At 39.8% G+C, this 21,830-nt stretch overlaps 1 protein-coding gene across 3 annotated transcripts in view; it reads right to left on the bottom strand.

The window, feature by feature from the left end:
- Positions 1-462: 462 nt before the first annotated feature.
- espn (espin) overlaps positions 463-21,830 on the bottom strand; it is a 39,885-nt gene continuing 18,517 nt past the window's right edge. The window contains exons 8-15 of one of the 3 annotated variants that reach the window (XM_041944975.1): positions 21,187-21,348; positions 19,326-19,560; positions 18,024-18,077; positions 14,497-14,642; positions 13,266-13,643; positions 4,768-4,847; positions 3,380-3,391; positions 463-2,713 (exon numbers count right to left, since the gene is read on the bottom strand). In XM_041944975.1, the coding sequence (XP_041800909.1) occupies positions 2,566-2,713; positions 3,380-3,391; positions 4,768-4,847; positions 13,266-13,643; positions 14,497-14,642; positions 18,024-18,077; positions 19,326-19,560; positions 21,187-21,348 (1,215 nt within the window). In that variant the 3' untranslated portion in view covers positions 463-2,565. The remainder of the gene's footprint in view (positions 2,714-3,379; positions 3,392-4,767; positions 4,848-13,265; positions 13,644-14,496; positions 14,643-18,023; positions 18,078-19,325; positions 19,561-21,186; positions 21,349-21,830) is intronic. The other 2 variants (XM_041944976.1, XM_041944977.1) reach the window with 2 other exon arrangements.

Here is a 21,830-nt window from a genome sequence, read left to right as displayed (position 1 = left end):
AGTGCACATTGCGTACTACCAATATTATTATTACTATTATATTATTGTAGTTATTCATTTTTTACTTTATTTATATTAAAATGATGTTGCACTGTGTGATAATTTGTGTTTGTGTTTATAGTATTTTGATTACCTTATTGTACCATTTGCTCAAGTTTTGTGAGTATTGCATTACCTCAGATTTTATGTCCCGATATTATGATTTGATACTATATTAAAACTCGGTTTGCACAATTTACGTGTCAGTTTATTCAAAGTGTAAAAATCCCTCTACAGGCCAATACAAGAGCACAAACAGAAGCCTCAAAAACCAACATCAACAAAAACTTATCATTATAAGCTTCAGGTATCATTTATTTGGTGGCTTTTTATTATTGTACTAGTCAAGTGGGTTTTATTGTACATGTGTTTCTGTTGGAGGCAACACAAGCACACCCTGAACATTGTTTGGTGATTAAAGATTTATTGTCTTCATTTTTTAACAGTCTTGAAAATATAATTATACATGAATGAGCCAACATTCTATTCAAGCAAGGGTGAGACATGTAATATAATGCGATATGGAAACAATGAAATGACAAAATTCTGAGAGGGTCACTATATACAGAGTTGAAATATATATATAGAAAATCAAATGGCAATGAAGTTTGCATCATTTTCAATTTCAACATCATATGGCATCCGATGACAGTGAATTAGAATATTTCCAAATCATTCCCCAACCAGGACCATGTCTTTGTTGATGACATGATGTGTAAGCTTGGTACCCTATAATTGTAAAAATGTACATCCGACATAAATGTAGTAAACATAGGGAAAATTTTCCATGATGTGGGAATACTTATGTGTCACACTCAGCAAAGGACATCCAGCATGATTGTGAGGTCCATTTACTTTTAATTATCATTGGACAAATTCCTGCTCTGCTAACATTTAAAATGTGTCTCCTCAATTCTGCCAAAAAAAACATTCAACACCGATTTCCCATGTATTTAGCCCCAAATTGATGATTCCAAGCCCAGCAAATTCTATTACTGCTTCAAAACCTGGGACTGGAAGGAACTGTTTAGACTGGAGAAATTATGAATAAAATAGCTGTATAATGATCAGCCTGCCATTTGTGTCATGTAAAAATTATCTGAAGAATATCCAGAATATCTAGAGTGAATTATACAGTACATTGTATAAGTCTTGCTCATCTTGTTTATAATGACATGTTTAAACCAAAGACAACTGGACTCTTCATACTAGCAGCTGCAGATTACTAATACACAGCTGGCATTATCTAAAGAACAGTACATTTTAGATGTTACAGCTGTTTCTGGCCGACAGGGCACACTCTGCATTCTGTAAGCAGATCGGCTCATCAAAGATTTATCCTCCAGGTTAGTGGGACAAAGGCCGGAACAGGACACAAGACAAACTGATGACTTTTCTCTACTTCTGCAATATTCAGTGTGCAGCTGAGATGTCTGGTGTAAGATGCGGCTCTTCACAGGTGCATGTTTTGTTTGAAAAAGGCCATGTTCAAATGGAAACCTAGCAGGATTGCATCTTTCTTTTGTTTTTCACTGAAAATCCAGGGCCCTGGGGTCAAATGTGCTTTCTACTAAATCACAACATGCCCGACACATGCACACAATGTTTGACATTCATAATCACAACATCTTAACATTTAGGTCACATGTAGAAAACTTAGATTGGAATATTGCAGCTTTTGTCCGGTGAAAATTAATAAAATTCAATTTGCACAGCTACATAATCTTTACATTATTTAAAATAGGATATATATCGATATTCCAAAATTCACAGAGAAATGACAACAAGCTCATCTAAAGAAACAGATTAGCAGTGTTAGGATTACAACTCTGGCAATAAAATGAAGCCATTTAGAAAGTGCTTCTATGAGCTTGATACAAAAATCTCATGACTATGTATACAACATGATAAAGATGTGATATTGTCTACAAACATAATGCATTAGCTGCTTCAGGGTTTAATAAGCCTTTGCTGAGTATGTCCATGCCATCTTTAGATGACACAACTGTTATAGAGCTACTTTTCCATTCATTACATAATGGTGAGTGCGGCTAATGAAGGGAAATTATACATGCAATGACAGGCTTTTCCCCCATCTCCTCCAGCTATCAGCTACCTCTTTGTTTGAGTAAATCTATGTGAAATAGCTTGTGTTGATTTGCAGGAAAGCAAACGGATAGATCCTATATATCATTTAATTTCATTAAGGACACATGCATTTATAGCAAATGTCTAGGGTTTTAGCACTAAAAGACCAAGAGTTTGTGTCCATGAGACTTTCAATGGGAGGTGTTTCACCGCTGTGTTTCACCCCAGCTGAACCTCAAAGCCGGTGTGGACAGAAGCAACCACAGCATGGTCCTGTGTTTCTGGAGGCTGAAGAGTGAGACAGGGTTTAAAGGAGAGAAACTCTCCCCCACTGTCCAGTGTACAGTGCAGGGTGGAGGATCAGGGAAGGGCAGGTGTTTAGTCAAGGCCTTGGGGTGGGTGTGTGAGGGAGGGCGAAGGAGGGGGAGAGGGCCCAGTTCACTGTTTGGCTATATCCCCTTTCTTCAGAATGATCTGTCGCTGCCAGGGGGCCAGCTTGGTCTCGTCGTAGCCCAGGGTCCGTAGTCGCTCCAGCTCGGTCTTCTCCTCTATCTCCTTGGCCTGTTTGGCCTGCTGTTCTGCTTTTCTAGATGCATCCATGAAGAAAAGTGGACAAAGGATGAAAAACAAAGTAGAAGTTAGAATTGTAAAGGAAGCTTTTCTTCAAGGGGAATTTGTTAAAACAGTGATCAATCTCACACTAAACCAGTTTATATATTACAAAATAATACAAACACAAAGAGTTGTTTTTAATACAGATACAGATAGTGCTCTAGTCTGATTCTCTAACGTGTCTGTAGGATATACTAAAGAGCTTTCCTCTGTTTTTACACTAAATGACAAAAGTGTGTGGACACCAAAATCTCATTCAAAAACACAAATATGCTGCTATGATAAACTTCACTCTTCTGGCAGCCTTTTGGAATCTGGCTGCAAGGAGTTACTCCCATTCAGCCACAAGAGGGGCCAATCTTAATAAGAGAACATGGCTTGTAGTTGTTGTTCCACTTTATCCCAGTGGTGGTCAGGGCTCCCAACAGGTCTACCTCATACAATGAAGATATGCTTTTCCTGGTTTATTACTTGGGACACTTGGGACATTTTCTACCACTAGATGGAACCCTTGATCTCAGAGTCATAGTCTGAAGTCAAATTAGGAAAATCTGGAGACTTGTTCTTATCATTTAGCACATTTCACATGAAAATCAATGTTATGTAAACATTACTACATGGATTAATCATTTTGTCTTACCTTTTTTGTTCCCTGTCACATCAGGAGAACATAAGCACAAGAAGAATCGGTGTAAATACCTTAAACAGCAACAGCAGTTATTCCATAAATTAAAACAATTATGACATAGTTATGAGGCTTTCCATTGACAAAATAAAGAGAATATCACATAATTAACATTAAGTGGAGATGATTTAGTTTACAATTATGTAGCTGTACAAAAATTAAAAAGCATCTTTCACACAGTTCAACAAAATAATTAATACAACACAGTATTGTACGACACACATTCTGTACTGTAGTACAGAATCCTGTAATTGGAATGTAATTGAACAAATTTGTTATCTTTTCTTATGGATAAACATTAAAAACAAGATGTTAAACGTCGTCATTATTCTTTCCACCAACCAAATTTGCATCTCATAATTAAACCTTCTTGAGTTATCTAATACTGCAGACCAAAGCCACATGCACAGTCAATGCAACAGTTTTGATTAGGTGCAAGTACCCTAGATTAGAATACTGGCTACTTTTGTTGAAAAACATTATATGTACAAGCTGCGTAAACCACAGATTCAGGTGCTGCTTAAGTTACATTACATTCAAGTGGGCAAGAAGCATTATACTGTACATCTCTGAACACACTGTGCTGCGAGACCTGGTGCCAAATATGCTAGTTCCAGTCCCAGAGGTAAGCTGTGCTCTACAGTGAATTAGCTTGGCAAAGCAGGATTTCTTTGAGTGAATACAGTAACCGTTACGGGATGACAGGAGAATTGCATCAATTGTTCAAGTGGACAGGCAAGGCATGAAAATTCTAATAGTAAAGTAGATCAGTACAAGAGTGTTGTGCAGAAGGGCCTCTCAGAGTGCAAAACCATAATGTCAAAACTGATCAATCAAAAGCATGGCATTCAAAAATGAATGCTTGCAGAGTAGAAAAACACCCAGTTCAACCACATACACTTCCTGCTGTGTCCATGGGTTCATTCTGTCTGGAATGAATAGGACATTATGGTGGTGTAGTGGTGCAGGCAATGTTTTCTTGGCACAGAGTCCAACATAGTATTGTTTGGATGCTTATATAAACATGACATGCACTCGTTAATCCAAACAGTGGAAAATGCATACTTCCTTCAAGATGCTCTGCCATTTTACAACATATGCATCTCAAAGTTGTTCCAGGCACACTAGGTTTACTTCAGCGTCATGTACAGCCTCCTGCTAGCAACCTATGGATCAAGCAGCATTAATCTGACACCAGAAAAGTCAGCAGGAACTGTGTGATGCTGTTAAATTAGCACACACTAAAATCTCTGGATCATTTCCAGCCTGTTGTTAAATAATGTCCCTGAAAAACAACATAAGAGAAAAAAACAAACGTAGAGGAAGAAAGCTTCGTTACTCACCTCTCTTCATCCATTTTCTTCTTCATCATGTCTCTCCTCCAGGCTGGCATCGATGCCAGGCGTGCAGCCTCTTCTTCAGCCTGTAGAGGGACATAGGGGTCGGGGGAGAGACAGGGATAGTGGCCCATACTGGTCAGTGAAGGATTTTAACAGCAGCTCTCCTGTCCTGCTTTGCATGACCTCACCCCCACTGGTGAGAGATCATGCTCAGATACATTTTTTTTAATGTGGCATTTAAATTGCCTTCCAAACAAGAATCTATGTTAAATAGTTGAGCAGCATCAGCTTAAAATACACTGCCTCTGTAACCCTACATATTTTTATGGGGAAACATTCAAGCCCTTCATGCTGTCAGTCAGGGCTAGGCGATAAATCTGAAATTACTAGAAAATATGCATTTTTATTGATGTTTAGTGCAATAAATTATGTCCCAGTCTTGTATACTGCATCAGAAAACAAAGCCATTATTCACTCATTTTACTTTTTACATACTTACGTCAATTTGAGTTGCAGGTTTTTTTTTTTTCCAGGGTCTTACTCATCAAGCATATCCAGATAACTCAATAAACCTCCTTACTGGGGTTAAAACTATTACAACCAAATTGAGTTTCTATTTGGTTGTAATAGTTTTAAAAACACTGTGGTTGTCTCAAGGGCTTTGAAAACCACAATCAAATCAATCACAATTAGTCAAAGGTAGTACTGAGCTATCTCATGCGTGCAGTCTGACATAAAGCCTCTCTATGCTGGAGAAGGCATGAAATCATCTGTAATCAGGGTTAGACTGTGTTTAAACTGTGTTAACTAATGTGTGTACTCACAACAGCAAGCAGAGCTCACAATACTCCTCTCCTGTTTCTTTAAAATAAAATAAAGCCTTTTAAATGGACAGGACATGGTTCTACTTGACATTCTCTGAGACAGCGCACACAAACAGTAACTGGATCCTTTTCTCTCTTTCAGGCTGTAATTGGAGGTGGAGTGGTGGGAGAGAGAAAGAGGGCAGCCATCTTGGATTTCTCATCTTGGCCTGACAAGATACATTACCCTTTTGCATTTCTCTTACTAAAGCTTTTCACTTGCCCTGGCAAACATGAATCCAGGTGAGATTATCTACACTGTGAATTTTTAATGATTCCCCTGGGAATTGCTGAGAAAAAAAAAAAAAAAACAGAAAAATTTGCTATGGAAAGAGAGCTGGAGTGCACATCTAATAATTAATTCACATGGTCAAATATGAATTTTATTAACACTGGAATAAGGCTCCTCACTGCTCATCCATGAGTCATAGGTTTACTAGTTACCTTCAAATGGGTCATGTAGGCCAGAGACGAGACATCCATGACTAAACTTCAGTGACAGATTGTTTGTTTTAAACGTACTTTTGTCACATTCGTGGAATAGCAGTGAATCTATACAAACCAGCTTGCATGAGTGGAAGCAGTTTATCAGTTACTGTTATGCACTGTCCTTTTACCTCATATTAAATCACAATTATAAACATTATTGCCAATACCAATAACATAAATACTCCATCCACACAGCTGTCTTTAAGAGGTAACCAGAGGTCTAGAAGGAGCCCAGATGAACTGTCTAAATAAGCTGCCCTATCGTTACTGCTGTAGAAAAAATCAACAGCTTATTGCTTTGAAATTCTAATCATTTGGCCAATGAATTCCATGACAGTAAAGGCAACCTGTAAGATCATCACTTGTAACTGCTTGTGACTTGCTTGTCCATTTCACTTATAAACAGTGAAAAAAGGAAGATACATAGCAGCACTGTTAGAATGAAAAGTTTGCTGCCCAGCCTATACCCGATGGGACTCAAAAAGGCATTAGTTTTTGGGTCAGGTTCATGTCGTCCGTTGTGCCAACAGATTACATCAACGTGAGCCAGTGAGCGGAGCCAATAAATTGCATTAGCCTGGCAAGCATCCATTACAATCAACAATACTGTAGCTGCAACACATGGCAAGTGTCTCAAAATTCCCAATTATTCAGATAAAACTTGCATGACCGAAGATTGTGCCTGTTCACCGTTCTGGATTATTACTGGTGTTCCTTTGAGTAAGAAGTTCTGAATTCACATTTATAAACGAAGATCATCTGGCCAATATGAACAAAAGGCAAGTTGACCTTGGTTTCTAACAGTTATGGCAGATGCTTTATCGTTATTATATTGGAGAAATCATGGTCTAGTAGTTGGTTACGATTTATGTAGTGTTACTGCCAATACATTGGCAATGATAATTTGGATTTTGTGCTAGTGCGTCACTGTGGGTCACATAGACATAGGCTAAATTGGGGTGTGTATTTCATGCCTGAGTTGGCCTGGAGTTGAATGAACAATAAAAAGGAGGCTATTATCTGTTACCAATTTTGTACTGCATTACTGCACTAATACTGCAGATTTATATAGACAAAAATCTGAGTATATAAATTCCTAGACATATAATAAACCTCTGTATTTTCTGGACACATTCTGTCAAAGTGAGCTTGCAATTACAATATCAATTTAACAATTTGACATATTGATTTATTTGCTAATGCTCTTGAATGTCTGGACTTGACTTGTCTGGTGATGACTTCACAGTCAGTTGCACATGTGCATTTTGAAAGAAATACTATAAATACAAATATTTGTAGTTGTGAAGTTTGTGAGTTTGGCAGATTAAAAGCGGTGAAAAAGTGGTAAATAGGGTATTGGGTATTAAAAACAATACTGCACACTCATTACCGTGCTATTTCCATTCACCAAATCTGAAACAAAGACTGTACATAATTACAAATCTATATATATGCCTTTAAGTTTACCAGCTGACTGCCTTCCCTTTTTAGGGTGTGAGTTGATCAAGATTCACTGTAACCTCATTATGGCTCCTGTAAGCCATGGATAGCATGACAGCGGGTGGCGCTAAGAGGGTTATTTGAAGGTAATCTTGATGCTGCAGAAGAGACACTATGAGAATACTTTGGTCTTCACTGTTACGAGTGTCGCAGCAGAGAATTACACACTAAAGAGCTTGGTGTTTCACATTGGCTCTTTGATTGGTATATATAATATTGGGGTGATTTAAAATAAATTAATTTGGCTTGATATATATTCAGATAATTGAAATACTCTATTGGCCATGTGTTTCAGTTGAGCTAACCCAACAGTTAAAGTAAAGTGACTTTCAAAAGAACTACTGAAATAATATAATCACAAAAATTACAACAGACTTTATTTCTAACAGCAATGTAGAAACCAAATAAGAAAGGAATGTAAATTTAAAGTATGGAAAGTTTAAACAAATCTCTCAAAAACACTTAAATTATAAACAGAGTAACAAAAAGACAGACCAAATTCATGGAACAACTACGAACTCTAAATTTGATGTTTCATTTAGATGATAACAGCTTCGTCAAGTGAATGCTTTCAATCACTAATAAAAATTTTCAAATGTCACGTTCTGAATTACTAATGAAACTGTAATAAACTCTGAGCTGTCTCTCCAGGCCTTGCATTTATTATACCTGCTGCAATCTATACTGAAAGGCACACATTGTAGAAAAAAATCACAAGGTCACAGGCTTAAAGACAAGGGCCATTTGTAAACCACAAAGTAACCTTAGACTCTTGCAAAACCCACTGAAGACATGGTTTCTATGCCTTTGGTTTTAACAAAGATCAACAACAAAACAACAAAAATCACTTAAAATAATCTTGTTTTTTCAATTTTGAAGTGAATCCCTTGCTTTTCTGAGATACTGAATTGCTGAGGCTATCTGAACAATCAATCTGAATCTGAAGAATTCAATACAAAGTGTGCAGAGTTTTACCAGTTGCCTTCATTACAAAGATGACCAAAACAAACACACTTCATGACTTTTATGGCAAATCTTTTCTTTTAAAAACGTGTTCTCTTCAAAGTAGTGCACCATGGCAATCAATCATACCAGATTTAAAAAGCTCTTGGTTCAACACAAAGTTAAATGGTTTGTAGCAAACGTGTGTGTCTTTTGACATCACAGGCTTTCTTTTCATCCACTTCAGCATATACAAATGGTAAAGTCAGTCCAGCTAAGTGGATGCTCTTTGCTTTGCTGCACTTAAGTCCCTTATGTGACATGGCCTAAAAGCTAACACACCAGATTAGTTTCCTTTCTCAGCATACTCCACTTTGCAGGTTAGTTTCCCTGATCCTGCTTTTTTATGCATTTCCTCTTTGGCTGTACAGCTGAACTGGGCTCTCAGTGGACCCTGAGTCCACATAGTTATTAGATATCAAAAAGCTCAGCTTCCTTTTCTTTCCAAAAAGCAAAGCTTCGGTCAATGTATCTGATGATCTCCTCATTGCTGAACTCTTTTAGCTCATAGATCACTTTAATGGAGTTTTCATTATGTTCATCTCTGGGTGGAGGTTTATCAACATGAGGTTCCTCTATAATTTTAACAGTAACAGGTGGAACATCTTTCACTGGTTCTGGTCCTGAGCTCTCTGTTGTGACCTGAAGTGGGCCAGCTTTTGCTGTTGCATCAGTGTGTTGCACAGTTTCAGTTGTCAAGCTCTGCATATGGTCCTGTTCAGAACTGTTCCCATTCGAAACCCCTGCCTCATTTGATGGCACCTCCTCACTGGCTTTTACACCCCCCTGAGCATTGTTCTCCAATGAGTCCCTCTGGGTTCTCTGTTCCACACACTGGCCATTATCGAATATACCATCATTGGATGCTGCAGCGGGTGATGTTTGAGAAACATCTAACTGCGAGGCTGGTACGGAAGTAGACTGTGGAATTGGAGGGGGAGGTGCAGGATGGATAGGTGGTGGAGGAGGTGGAGGATGAGAAGGTGGGGGAGGGGGCAACTCCTGTGGTGGCATAATGTACATGTCAGGAGACATGGAACGTAGAGATGCGGTCATCACACCTCCCCCATCACTAGAGTTTCCAAAATACTTGAGTTTTATGTCTTCAAACCCATCTGCCCAGTCTCTCTTCCCTTTCTCAATGTCCTCCATGACCTCCTTGTGAAACTGCCTTATGACCTCCCATTTGTGGCTACCAAGACGGTCAAACATCTCATAGCACAAGAGGTGGCGGAATTTGCGCTCACTGCGCGACATGTTCATTTCCAGCAACTGGAAGTATCCAAGCATGAAGAGGTCAAGGGTTAGGCTTTCGTAGCTCACAGGTGACCCATTGATGTGTGGCAAGAAGTGCTCCGGCCAATAGATCATCTGGGCTCGACTCAGCCTGCGGATTTGACGTGTGGGTACTTGGCTCATGATTGTCCTCCAGTGACCAATCAGATTCCCTACTACCTGCTTTGACTTCATGAAAAGGAGCAGTTTGTCATCTTCACTCTGCATTTCCCCACCAATCTGTGCACTAAATTGGTTGTAATCCTCCCAGCCTACGTCTAAATGGTTTCCTCTCCTGCCAGCATATTTAGTCCGATAAGATTCAGAGATGGTGTACTTCCGCCAGTGTTCAAGGAACAGGAAGACAATTCTCTCTTTCCTCATTTCAATGCATTCCTGGACGTAGCTTAGATCTGTCTGTACCTCCAAACTTCTTGTTAGTTGATCATTATTTAAAATGGGGTCTGCAGAAAGAACCTGGTTGAACTGTTCAATGTTAGTTGGCGCCATTACCTCAGAGGGCGCATACGTCTGAGGAGCATGAGATGCCATAATAACTGGCTCTTCAACAAGTGGTAAGACTGATTCCTCCACTGAAGGTAAATCTCCATTGGTATGGGACTGAAACACCTCAGCAGAGGAACATGGGACATCATCCTCACAAATTGTCTCTGGACGATAGCTACACTCACTTACCACAGGGAGTGACCTCTTGCGTTTGTACACTCGATTTGCTTTGTTATCTGCTGAGTGCGACTGATTCTGAATTTCATAATTGGCCTTAAGGTTCTTCACTGACACTCCACACTGCTTTATCTCCTTCTCCACATCCTCTCTCGTTGAGAAGGACTGAGACCGTCCAATGAATCCAGTGCCAACTGATCCTGCTGGTTCGGACTGACCTGCGCTCACATTCCTTGCCTCTTCTTGAGAATATCCAGGACATATAAGATCTAAGATGTCTATCTCTTTCCCCCCCAGGGTGGCAAGAAGAATGGCCATACTCTTGAGCAGGGTAGAAATCTTGGTGCACCAGGCTGGAAGATCTTCAGCTTGGCCATGTACCTGTTTTGGATTGACTGAGAAGTGCCCTTGATTGAGCGCAGCAGAAACTGGTAGGAGCTGGTGAAGCTGCCGCTCCAGTTCTTCCAGCTCCTTCTCCACTTCTGAGACCTTGTGCATGACCTGCAGGTTTTCAATTTGTTTCTCAATGCGGTTTAGGTCATCCTCTGTCATCAGTTCCCCAAATGGGCCTAAAATGGCATTGTGGATGTGAGAGTAGTGCCATTCCTGAGGCTGGTAGTGTCCACTTGCCGCAAACTAAATCAGAGGTCAAAGGAGACCAAAAGACAAGAAGAAAGGGAAGGAGGGAGGGATTCCTTCAGCTTGAAGTTCCTGGTGTGAACACACTCTTGAGTGCAAATCCATCTTGACACACAGGATTTACATGGATTTAGTGGTGCCATGGCACTGCCTCATTACAAGCACATAACTTTCTAATTTTGAGCCAAAGAGAACACGCAAAGCGTTGCTTTTTTTTTTACTAATTAGAAAATTGTATTATAATTATACCAATACTGATATGTGTAAAACATTGATTAGTTACAGGTTTCCCCCAGCTGGGGATTAATAAAGTTGATCTTATCTTGCAAAATGTCTACATTTGTACAGTTTTAGGCACTTTTGCATCTATATTTGCACAATCCCTCTTTGCAGTTTCTCTGTCATTTTTTTCATTTTGTTATTTTTAGTTTAGAGTAACTACACAAATGGTGAAAATTCTGCTTGCACTGACAACCAGCTTTTGCATTGTTCATCTGTCTGCAACCCAAATATGATGTAACACTGCACTGTAGTTACTATAGTGCCATGCTGCATTGCTGTTGTGTACTGGCACCAGTGCAATAGACAGACACACTTCACTCCACACCCAACGGTGATGGGGAACCACACTGGGTGTGGTTAGAGGTGCAACAGAGTTAAAACTGTCAACGCAAAGAGGTCAGTGCAACAAAGGTTTTTCTGATTAAGGAAATTGATGTGGAGTCAGTCTTTAACGAATCCTGATCTGCCTACAAACAAACAAAAAAAAAAAACAAGGAGATGGCATTTAGTTGTTTTTTTATCTTCATTGCACACACATTTTATTGGTAGTATTTTGCAACTTTAAGAGCTGATAAACAAATGTAGTTATTATTTTTTATTTTATTTAGTATTTTTGTTTTTACTGGTTGGTAATTGGTTGTAGTTACCTGTAGTGTGAATGGGCCCGGCATCACACCACTGAATCAGCATGTAAAAACTTTGAGCCGCAAAACTCCATCATCAAACACCAGCCCACACTGTGAATCCATTAGTCAAGTGTGTTAATGTTGTGATGGGCATTGTAGCCAAGTATTCAATTCACTGCACCGCAAAGAGTCTCTCTCTATTGATGAAGACTATGAAAACAAAACATGCATACAGATGAACCTAGCTAGGTCCAAAGCAGTTTCATGCAATTACTAAAAAGGCATCTTTGAATGTGCAGGAGAAAATATATCTTTAAAATACTTTATGGTAAGTGGAGTTTTCTACTTTTAGGCCTAGACATTAAGACATTTAACGAGGCCATTGCATGTCAACAAATAAGCAAAATACTACATGTTAGTTTCACTAAAAGACACTGGAGAGAAATTTCCACCTGCTGATCATTTCAAAGTACAAGATTGCAACCGCTGATAGCAATAAATTATTAATCAGTCAAATTTAATCAATCAAATCACATATTGCAAAGTCCTTGCTGTATTACACAGGACTAACAAGTGTTCAGATTGCTACAGTATGAATTACTCATTAATACCTTGTCTTAATAAGCATAATATGACCTCACAGTGCAGTGACTATTCATCAAGAGAGAAACCAAGAGGTAGATGTCACTGATTCTAAAGACAAATGGCATTTGTTAGTATTTATATTTTTAAGTACTGTAAAAGGCAGGTGATGACAATTTAACTGCAATAAGTCCGTAACTGCAGCTTGTTTGTCTTTTAGCTATCATGTCAAGAAAACAGATGCTTAATGAACTTGTTGCCTTGGCTCCCATTGGGTGTTTCACCCTCAACTAACTGTTTGACAAGTCTAAAAGACAGAAAAAGTTGTGTCGTGCATGAATACTAACAGTATATTTCTAAATCCTCACTGTTCAAAATCACAAAGAACCACACTCAAATCCAAGCACCAGCTATCCCCTTTGTGCTGTTAATTATTTGAAACTGAAGCCATATATAATCAAAGTTACAGAGCATTTTAAATTTATGGGACCACAAATGGGATAGCTAAGACACGACAAAACTTCTGGATCGGTCTCCAGCCTTGCAACATCTTGCCTACCTTGCGCTTGTGCTCCTCCTCTTCTTGCATCTTGACCTGAAGCTTTCGCACCATCACCTGCCTCTTCCATTCTGGGATGGCTTTCCCCTGTTCGTCATGAGTGGGCACTAGCGCCTCCACATCTGCAAGGCTCATCTTACGCCCCGACTCCGCTCCTGCTGTGCCGCCACCACTGTTCCCATTGATCACAGAGTTGGAGGACAGCTGATCGTAGCTCGCAGAAGTCGACATGGTCCTGGCAGATCCGGAGCCAGTTGGACTGGGGCTCGGACTGGGGGTGGTGGGTGGGGAGGAGACAGAGGTATTGGATGGTGGAGGGGATAGCGGCTTGGGTGGTGGGCTTGATGTGCGGGTCTCTGGTGGAGATGCAGTGTTTCCCTGGGGAAAAATAAAAACATAAATAGACAGGAGAGAACAAGGTGTGACAAAACTGATAGCTGGTGGACTTGTTTAACCAGTAACACTTTTCGTGTGGAAACTGAGTGTGTTACATGATGTTGAGACTTCTTCCAGATTCTGACACATTCTTGTAGTCAGTAGCCTTTACTCTACAGTACGGCAGCTTTATAGTAGGCTAACTTATATGGTGTATAATCATGTTGACCACTTGCAATGTGTGTTTAGTAACTGAGATCATGGGTTTCCAGTTCCTTCTTAGCCATAAGGGGCCAATGGCAACATGGTTGAGTGATGCAGCATTTAGAAGGAACAATGCAATGTGGTATTATATTTCAGAGAAAGGACAAGTCAAAGGATTTCAGACTGGTTCTTAGCAAAAACTATATTAGAATTAGAAACTGGAGTAAAAATACCATTGTTTCTAAACAGAGCCAAGTACAGTAGAGTTTCCATGGTAGAGGTGATCTATCCATTGAGGTCAGAGAGCTCTGGTTTTCCCTTGCTAACATTATGCAGTTTCCAAAATTGTTAAAAATTGGCAATTAGCGAATTCTAGGACAGGAACCCTGATTTATCATCAAATTACTGTGTCTTGTTTGAACCAATTTAAATTCTGATTGAGTTGAACTGATCATCATGAAGCAAACATGTACTGACGGGTTTACTGACTAACAAAGATGAGGAGAAGCATCGTTTGCTCAATTTCTGTCTCTTTTGCAGATTAATTTAAGACAAAGGGACATCCAATCCACAAGCAACGGCAAAAGCTGTAGCTGAATTTCTAAAATGAGCAATTCTGTATTAGTCTGTGACTGGAAGCCTGTGGACCTACATTGTTGCCTGTGGGTCCGCTGCTGGAAAAGACAGTGGTGTAGCCTTTACTGTGAGGTGTGGGCTTGAGGCTCTTCCCTGCTTTGATCTCTGCCAGCAGCTCTGAGTTGTCACCAGTGGGGGACATCATGTTGAAAGATTTTGTGCCTGTGGACAAAAGGACAGAGCAGAAAAGTGAAACCAGGTAGAAAGAAAGACGTAACAGAGGGAGAGAGAAACAGAGAGAGTGAGAGAGATACACTGAAAAAGAGGGGGGGTTGGGTGGCATTTCAGTGTTAAATATTTCATCCGATCAGGCAGGTAACAATACTGGCCTGGAGAATGTGGGACAGTGATGGGAGGTCATTATGGTGTACTGAGCTGCTGTCTCTCATTGATAAGCTTGACCAGTTTCTTTTTATATTTATTTACTTTAATTAGAATTTGCCTTTATAACTCTTGGGGTTCAGGGTTTGCTCAAGACATGCCTCTGAAACAGTTTGACACAATCTGGATTAATCAAATAGCTTCCTAGCTACCAAACTCAACTGAATACATTTCAAACACAATGCAAATAAACCAATGAGATTTCAGCACATTAGGCAGCAGTGGCAGTGAGCTGGAATTAGACGGGGAGGAGCGATTCAAAATTATTTCACTACAGTGAACCCAAAGAGAGGAGGCACACAACCTCTTTCAGAGAGTCACCTGACACGTATCAGCTAAGCTACTGCTGAACTGTAAACTTTTAAAATATATACATTCACCTTCCGTGGACCCTAATCTGCTTATAGTGAACAATGCAACAAATTCAAACAGACTTCAACTCGACCTACAACAGTAATGCTGTTACAAAGGAACTTTTGTTTTCACTTTTTAAGGACAGACAAGCGATAGAAATTTAAAATCTCAATCAGATCACAATAATGTTTTTCAAAACATCAACATCATTCGAAATGGTAATGTTATCACATGATTAACCAAACACAAATATATTCAAACAGCTAATTCAAATGTCAATGGAAAAGTACTAAAACATGGAACAATGTAGCAGTTTTGATCTATGCAACAAACACTTAAGATGTGGCTGAAAAAGCCTCTTTCAAATACTGTACTACTGTAGCAGCTACACATTTTTGCTTTACAACATTTAAACTTCATATATTTCGGCTCAAATACATCAAGAGCCAACTGCTGCCTCACCTGTTTTAGTGAACGCAAACCTCCAGTGAATTTAACACCCTCAGTCCCTCATTGGTCACTCATTTTCAACTTGGGGAATGGAAAAAAAAGTCCTCCCGTAAATATGTTCCCTGTTGAGTCGACCACAATGGTCTAGCTGGACACAAAGCCTCGCAAGCCTGCCACCCCTCCTCACTCTCCCTCGCTCTCCCTCTCGCTGTCTCTCTCTCTTGGGGAGGAGAGAGCAGCTTTCTATTAAAGACCCATCATCACAGTTGGGGGAAATCTAAAGGAATCACCAGTAACTGGAAGTGACAGCGAGCCATTGGCAAGCCGGCCAGGAATTAACACACGCATGTGCACGCACACACACGCAAACACACACAGATTCACCCTTCAATCTGCAGCTTGTTAGTCTGCCCTACCAGACCAACCCTCACTGCAGCAAACCTGACACACAATCATACACAGATTCATGACATGCATACAATCTCACCTCACATTTACCGGATTACAGAGACAGACACCGGTGACTGACACCCGCGAGCCTTATACAAAGAGCAGTTGTACATACTCCAACTGTAGCCTGTGAATGGTTTAGGGATAAAGGGAAGAAGGAAACAGCCCCTGAACCCTGACACACTTTTATGACAGCATGTGACAGCTCTTTAAATGTGCAGTCAACAGATTATGTTTCATTATGTTTCATAAATCTTCATTGCCAGGTGCAATGAGTGCTACCACAACAAAATATTCTTACTTAAATGTAACTGGATAAGTCACAAAGACAGTATGATTTCTAATTCTGGCAATGTATCAGCTACAGCCTACCGTCACCCAGACAAATCTTCGTTGCATAGCTCCAGAACACTTGATTATCCACAATCAGATGTGTTAAATAAAATAGTTGGTGTACTCATATGTGTTTCAATGCACCTTTGTCGTGTTAGTGTGTTAGTTTGAGTCAACACTTGTGTGTTTGTATTAGTTAAATTCTATTTAGGCTAGGGGTGTGGACTCAGCAGGTCTGCCAGAGAGAGTGTAAAGGAGGGTGGAGCAGTGACAGGTAGAGAACATTTGACAAATAGCCTCTATTGATGGACATCACAGCACAAAAGGTTTTCTGCCCTGGGTTAGACATTTAAGAGCACTTTAAACAGAGATGTGTCCTTTGTACTGAATGTCCTGCAATATGTAAAGTAGGATCCTCTCCATCCTGTTAATGAGTAGAAAACAATAAGGAACTCCTAACCACAGTGAAAGTCGCAGCAGCATTTTCAATCAGCCATCTGGTTTGCTGCTGTAAACTCCTCTTGAGCTCTCAGATTTTGTGGTGGCTTTTAATTTCATGACCACCAAACTGCCTGTTTATTACCTTATTAATGGTGCAGAACTAATCATATCATTAGTGAGCACACACAATGCTCCTTAGCATTTCAGATGTGTCCTGTACAATATAAAAAGCATTATCTTCTTCCCCTCGTTGATCAATAGAAAACAATAGAGGACTTCAGACCAGCTACATTATTGCTGCAGCGTTTTCAATCAGCCACCTGGCCTGTTGCCGTCGTCACATTGAGCATCTCAGCTGTAAACTCATCTTGAGCTCTCAGATGTGTGGCTGGCTCTGATTTTTATCTGTTTATTGCCTGTTTAACACTGAGGCACAAATCATGCCATTAGCGAGCACACACTGGTCTTTAGCTGTAAGTATTTCATTGCTAGCCTATAATTAGGCAGCAGGTTTAGCTTGAATAGATGAGACAATTGGAACGTAAAGATAAAATACATAGGTTGTAAAAGGTGCCTAAATGAAGCAATTAATAGTTTACAGCCCATGACACAGAGCTGAAGCCATATACTGTAATTGATTCCTCACTTAAGCCTTTGTTTGAGATAATGAGCTTCCTCACATGCTGTGTACAAATGTAGGTCTAAATGGTCAATTTTGAATATTGTATAAAATGTAAGAAAGTACACAAGGCAGTGAGAAAATTCAGTTGATTCATAATTTCGGTGGTGTTTTAATTTGCAGTGAATTTCCTACAGTTCACTTGCTGACTATAAAGTGACACAGCTGCTTTCTGTAGGTGCTGGTCTTTTGTCTCTCAATCCATGGTGGATATCAGCCTATATACACAGTTCTTCTATTTATTTTGAGCAAAGGGCCTTTTCTCCCATTGGAAATGAAAATACATCACTTCCTTTTAAACAGGTGTGATGTTGGCGACAGAGTGGCAAAATAATTAGGACTACTTTAGACTCTAGATTCTGATCTTAAAATAATATTACATATATAATAATAGGCCTACCCTATGACAGAGTGAGGTGATTAGGTTGAAAGACTGGTTTGCAATCTGTACTTACTCTTCATTTGTCTTGGTGCCCCTCCCTCTGCCTGAGAGGCAGACATTTCACCGCCTTGACAGGGCAGCAGTGAGGACAGATCATGGCAGGCAAAAAGAGGGAAAAAACCAAAACAAATAAAAACAGAGAGAAACAGGTGGAGATGGAGCAGGTGAAGCGAGGAGCATGTAAACAGAAATGTACATTAAGGGGTGAATGGTGAGAAAAAAGGATTAGGCAGTATAGGTAGAAAAAAACTGTGATGGTGTGACAATCTTAAAAAGAACCAGAACAGCTTTAGTATAATATTAGCATAATATTTTTACCAAAAAGAGAAAAAACTAGCATGTTGTATCTCTCGTCACTCTTCAGGTTACTGTTGTTACATGTTAGAGCACCTTAGAGCACCTGAAGCAATCCTGGATCTCTCTTTGACCTGACTGACCAAAGGTTTCTCCCATTTCCACTTTTTTGAGACATTCTGTTTATTTTGGGTCATTTTCCTCAACTTATCTGAGGTTCAAAAATCATCGGTGCTTAACAGGCTAGCCTAGGTTATGTGGATTTCTTTCATATATATATAATTTGCCTCGAAATGTGTTATTTGATTCATTACTTCATTTTGTCTTGAGGTTGATAATTAATTATTTAGATCTTTCTGTTTAGTCCTTTGAGACACGTCTGTGAGAAATTGCGGTAGTTATATGATCTTGAACATAAGCAGGGATCACACACTTCATTGGGCATAATCAAATGTTGTTTCACTGAAATTATAGGACTTAAATTGTGTATTTTCTAAGACATTGCATTGTCACATTGTCTCTCACAATGAGGACCTTTTTCTCTCCAATCCTAAAATCTTCATGCATTTTCAAGACAAATGGGAACCATGGACATTTTTACCACTTACAGAACAGTTAAAATTTCCCTGCCACCAGAAAACGTACACTGTCAGACAGCAGCATCCAGGGGAGTGAGGGGCACTTAAGGAAATGGCTGAACACTAAACCAGTTCTCAGGGTAATGGTAGCCCTACATCATTAATTTATAACCTGTTATTTAGGATGCTAGGGTCAGACTCAACTCATTTTTAACCAGAGAGATTACATTGTACCCATTAATATCATAGCTCTGCTTTCTAGGAGTAATAGTAGAATAATGTGTAGAAGCATATATTTCCCCAGAAAATGTGCATAAATGTATTGCCATTTTCTCTTTTTAAGACCGTTTAAGAGATGTTTAGTGACAGAAAAAAGTAGGAAATTAATTGGAACAAAAATAATAAAATGATGGAGGAGGAGGAAAAAAGTTAGATGCACTCACTTCCTGATGAGGAAGAAGGACGTCGTTGGTTGGTGGAGGTGCTACTGGCAGAGTGATTCTGGGTGGTTGGCGTCTCTGGGGGCAGTGGAGGAGGAGGAGGGGGTGTTGGCGTCGGGTTGCTTGGGGGAAGAGGGGGTGGAGGTGGAGGAGGTGGGGGCGCGACTGATTCTTCTGTGGTGCCATTCTCAGAGCTGTGGGCGGGGCTGTCCGTAGGCTCTTCCAATAACACGGAGCCCTGATCGGAGGTACAGAGCAGAATTAATCAGATTTTTTACCCATTAGCTTGTTGGAGTCACCCCATACAGGGTTCCTCCTAGCAACCACATTGTTGCATTATTCTTTTGGCCAATATTTGGTCATTGATAACAGGGATGTGACAGGTGGCCCATGAAATGATACTGTCCACTTGAATGTTGATAATTAAAATCCCTCTGGTAATCAGTATGCTTTTTGCATTCCCTTTTCCAGCTTTATATCCTTAAAACATGTAAAATAATGTTCACAAAAAATAAACAAACACAATAATTAAAAAATTAACAAATCTGCTTCTTCAAAATCAATTTTTTTTAATTGTAAAAAATAAACAAAATGTATTTATTTCTTTATCTAAAAGTAATCAATTAAACATGAAACAGTGACAGTGAATTAGTCTCCCCTCCTTGCAGGCATGCCAGTTAAAACTCCTGCTGGGCTGAGCGAGCAGTAAATTCTTGCACTGTCAACAGTGACAGATGTATGCAGCCCTATTAGACGTGTCCTCCCTCTGCTTCCTGTCGTCTTTAATCAGCTCATAAAGACATAATACCGTATTGCTAATAACAGGGGTAATATGATCTAATCTCTAGGGGGAAACTCTGAGGGAAAACAGTGGGAAGAAGCCATCTGTCACTGCAAGTGATAGTGCTTTAACCCACACCCCGCGACACCCCCCACAGCACGCACGTGTCTGACACGCTCTGAAAGCGTGCCATGACTCTGCTGGAAGCAAATTAATGGGCCGTGGCGTTTAACTCAACTCCGCCCCGCCTTTATTCTTCAGACGCGTGCTCATCATTGTTGCCCCCTTTACTTTTCAAACCCCCCAGAGAATTGGGGGGAGGGCTATGTCCAGATGGGCCTTTGGGGCACGTGCCGTTGCTCCCGCTGATTAGCCGGTACATCTGCTAGGGTACATCTGAGACCAGGAGGGGCCCCACTGAGGCCTTAATTTGCTCAATGTGGATTGTGCCCCATATCATCCAGGACACCCCCGCTCTTGATACCCTTGAGGATTATAGGAACACCTCTCCAGGGACAGTGATGGGAGTCTAACAGACCCTATTCATTCAGCTGCCTGTGGAGGTATGTGGCAAATGGACTTTAAGCGGCATTGAAAATATGCTTACATATGCAAAACTTCCTTTCATGAGAAAACTAATTTTATTTTGTTGCACATTAGATGAGCAGCAACAACCCAAGGCAGCGAAGAACACAAACTCAAAATCTGAGAAATTACAATGTTATTCTGATAACCTACCCAGACTCAGTAACTCAGATACTAAATTCAAAAGACTGTAATTAGTAATACCTGAGTCAGCAGACCTATCAAAATGTTTAAATTACAATTCTACAGTATGTCATTTCCATCTACGGTGCAAATACAAATAACAAGATGCATTACAATTTACAACATTAGAATAATGGCTCTTTTCAGTCATCAGGTAAGCACTTGTTTATTTATGGTACTTAAGGTGTCTAAAAAAAATACAGACCCATTGTTATGTAACCTCCCCACACAGTATTTCAAGTAAAATGTTGTCATTGAATTCAACATTGAATATTCGGTATTAATGTTGTCATAAACAGCAGAGATCTGGCTTACCTCCTCGTTGGGCGCCATGCCTTTGCTCCCTCGGGGCTCGGCTGTGTCGCTGCCCAGGGTCTTGTAGTAGTCCCCAGTGCTGGGCTGCTTGCTGAAGCTCCTTGACTTCCTGTTTGAATCCACACGCCGCAGTTTGTCGTGACTTTCTCCAGGAGTCAGCTGCTTAAGAGATAAAACAATGAGAGTGAAATGCTTTCGGTTTAACCTACTCGTTAGCTTCCATCTGCATGTTTTTCAAACTGTAGTTTTTATTAGCTAATAAATGATAAACTTTATCCCCTTTAAACAGGAAAGTGATTTGTAAGATATTTATACTTAGCTATTTTTGTTTTTCACACCTTTGAATGTTTGAGTTGAATTAGATCTGAAATTATTATGATGGTATTGTATAATTGATTTAAGTACAACACTAGTTGTTGATACTGCATATGTACTGCTGTTGCATGTAATTTTGTGTTTGAGTCTAATTGCTCTTGTATAGTTTCTATTTTATTCTAATTTTATACACTTTTAATTATAAAAGTTTCTCTATTTATCTGTCCTGTTTAAAGTAAATTGCCAGTTGCTTTGTTTGAATAACCAAACAATCACTGGGGTCAGCTTTTAAATGTGAGGACTGGCTGCATTTCTTTCTTATGTGATAG

Source organism: Chelmon rostratus, chromosome 10, assembly GCF_017976325.1.
Source record: "Chelmon rostratus isolate fCheRos1 chromosome 10, fCheRos1.pri, whole genome shotgun sequence".
Taxonomy (NCBI): Eukaryota; Metazoa; Chordata; class Actinopteri; order Chaetodontiformes; family Chaetodontidae; genus Chelmon; species Chelmon rostratus.
Note: the sequence above shows the minus strand (reverse complement) of the source record. Positions and strands in the feature narration are given on the sequence as shown.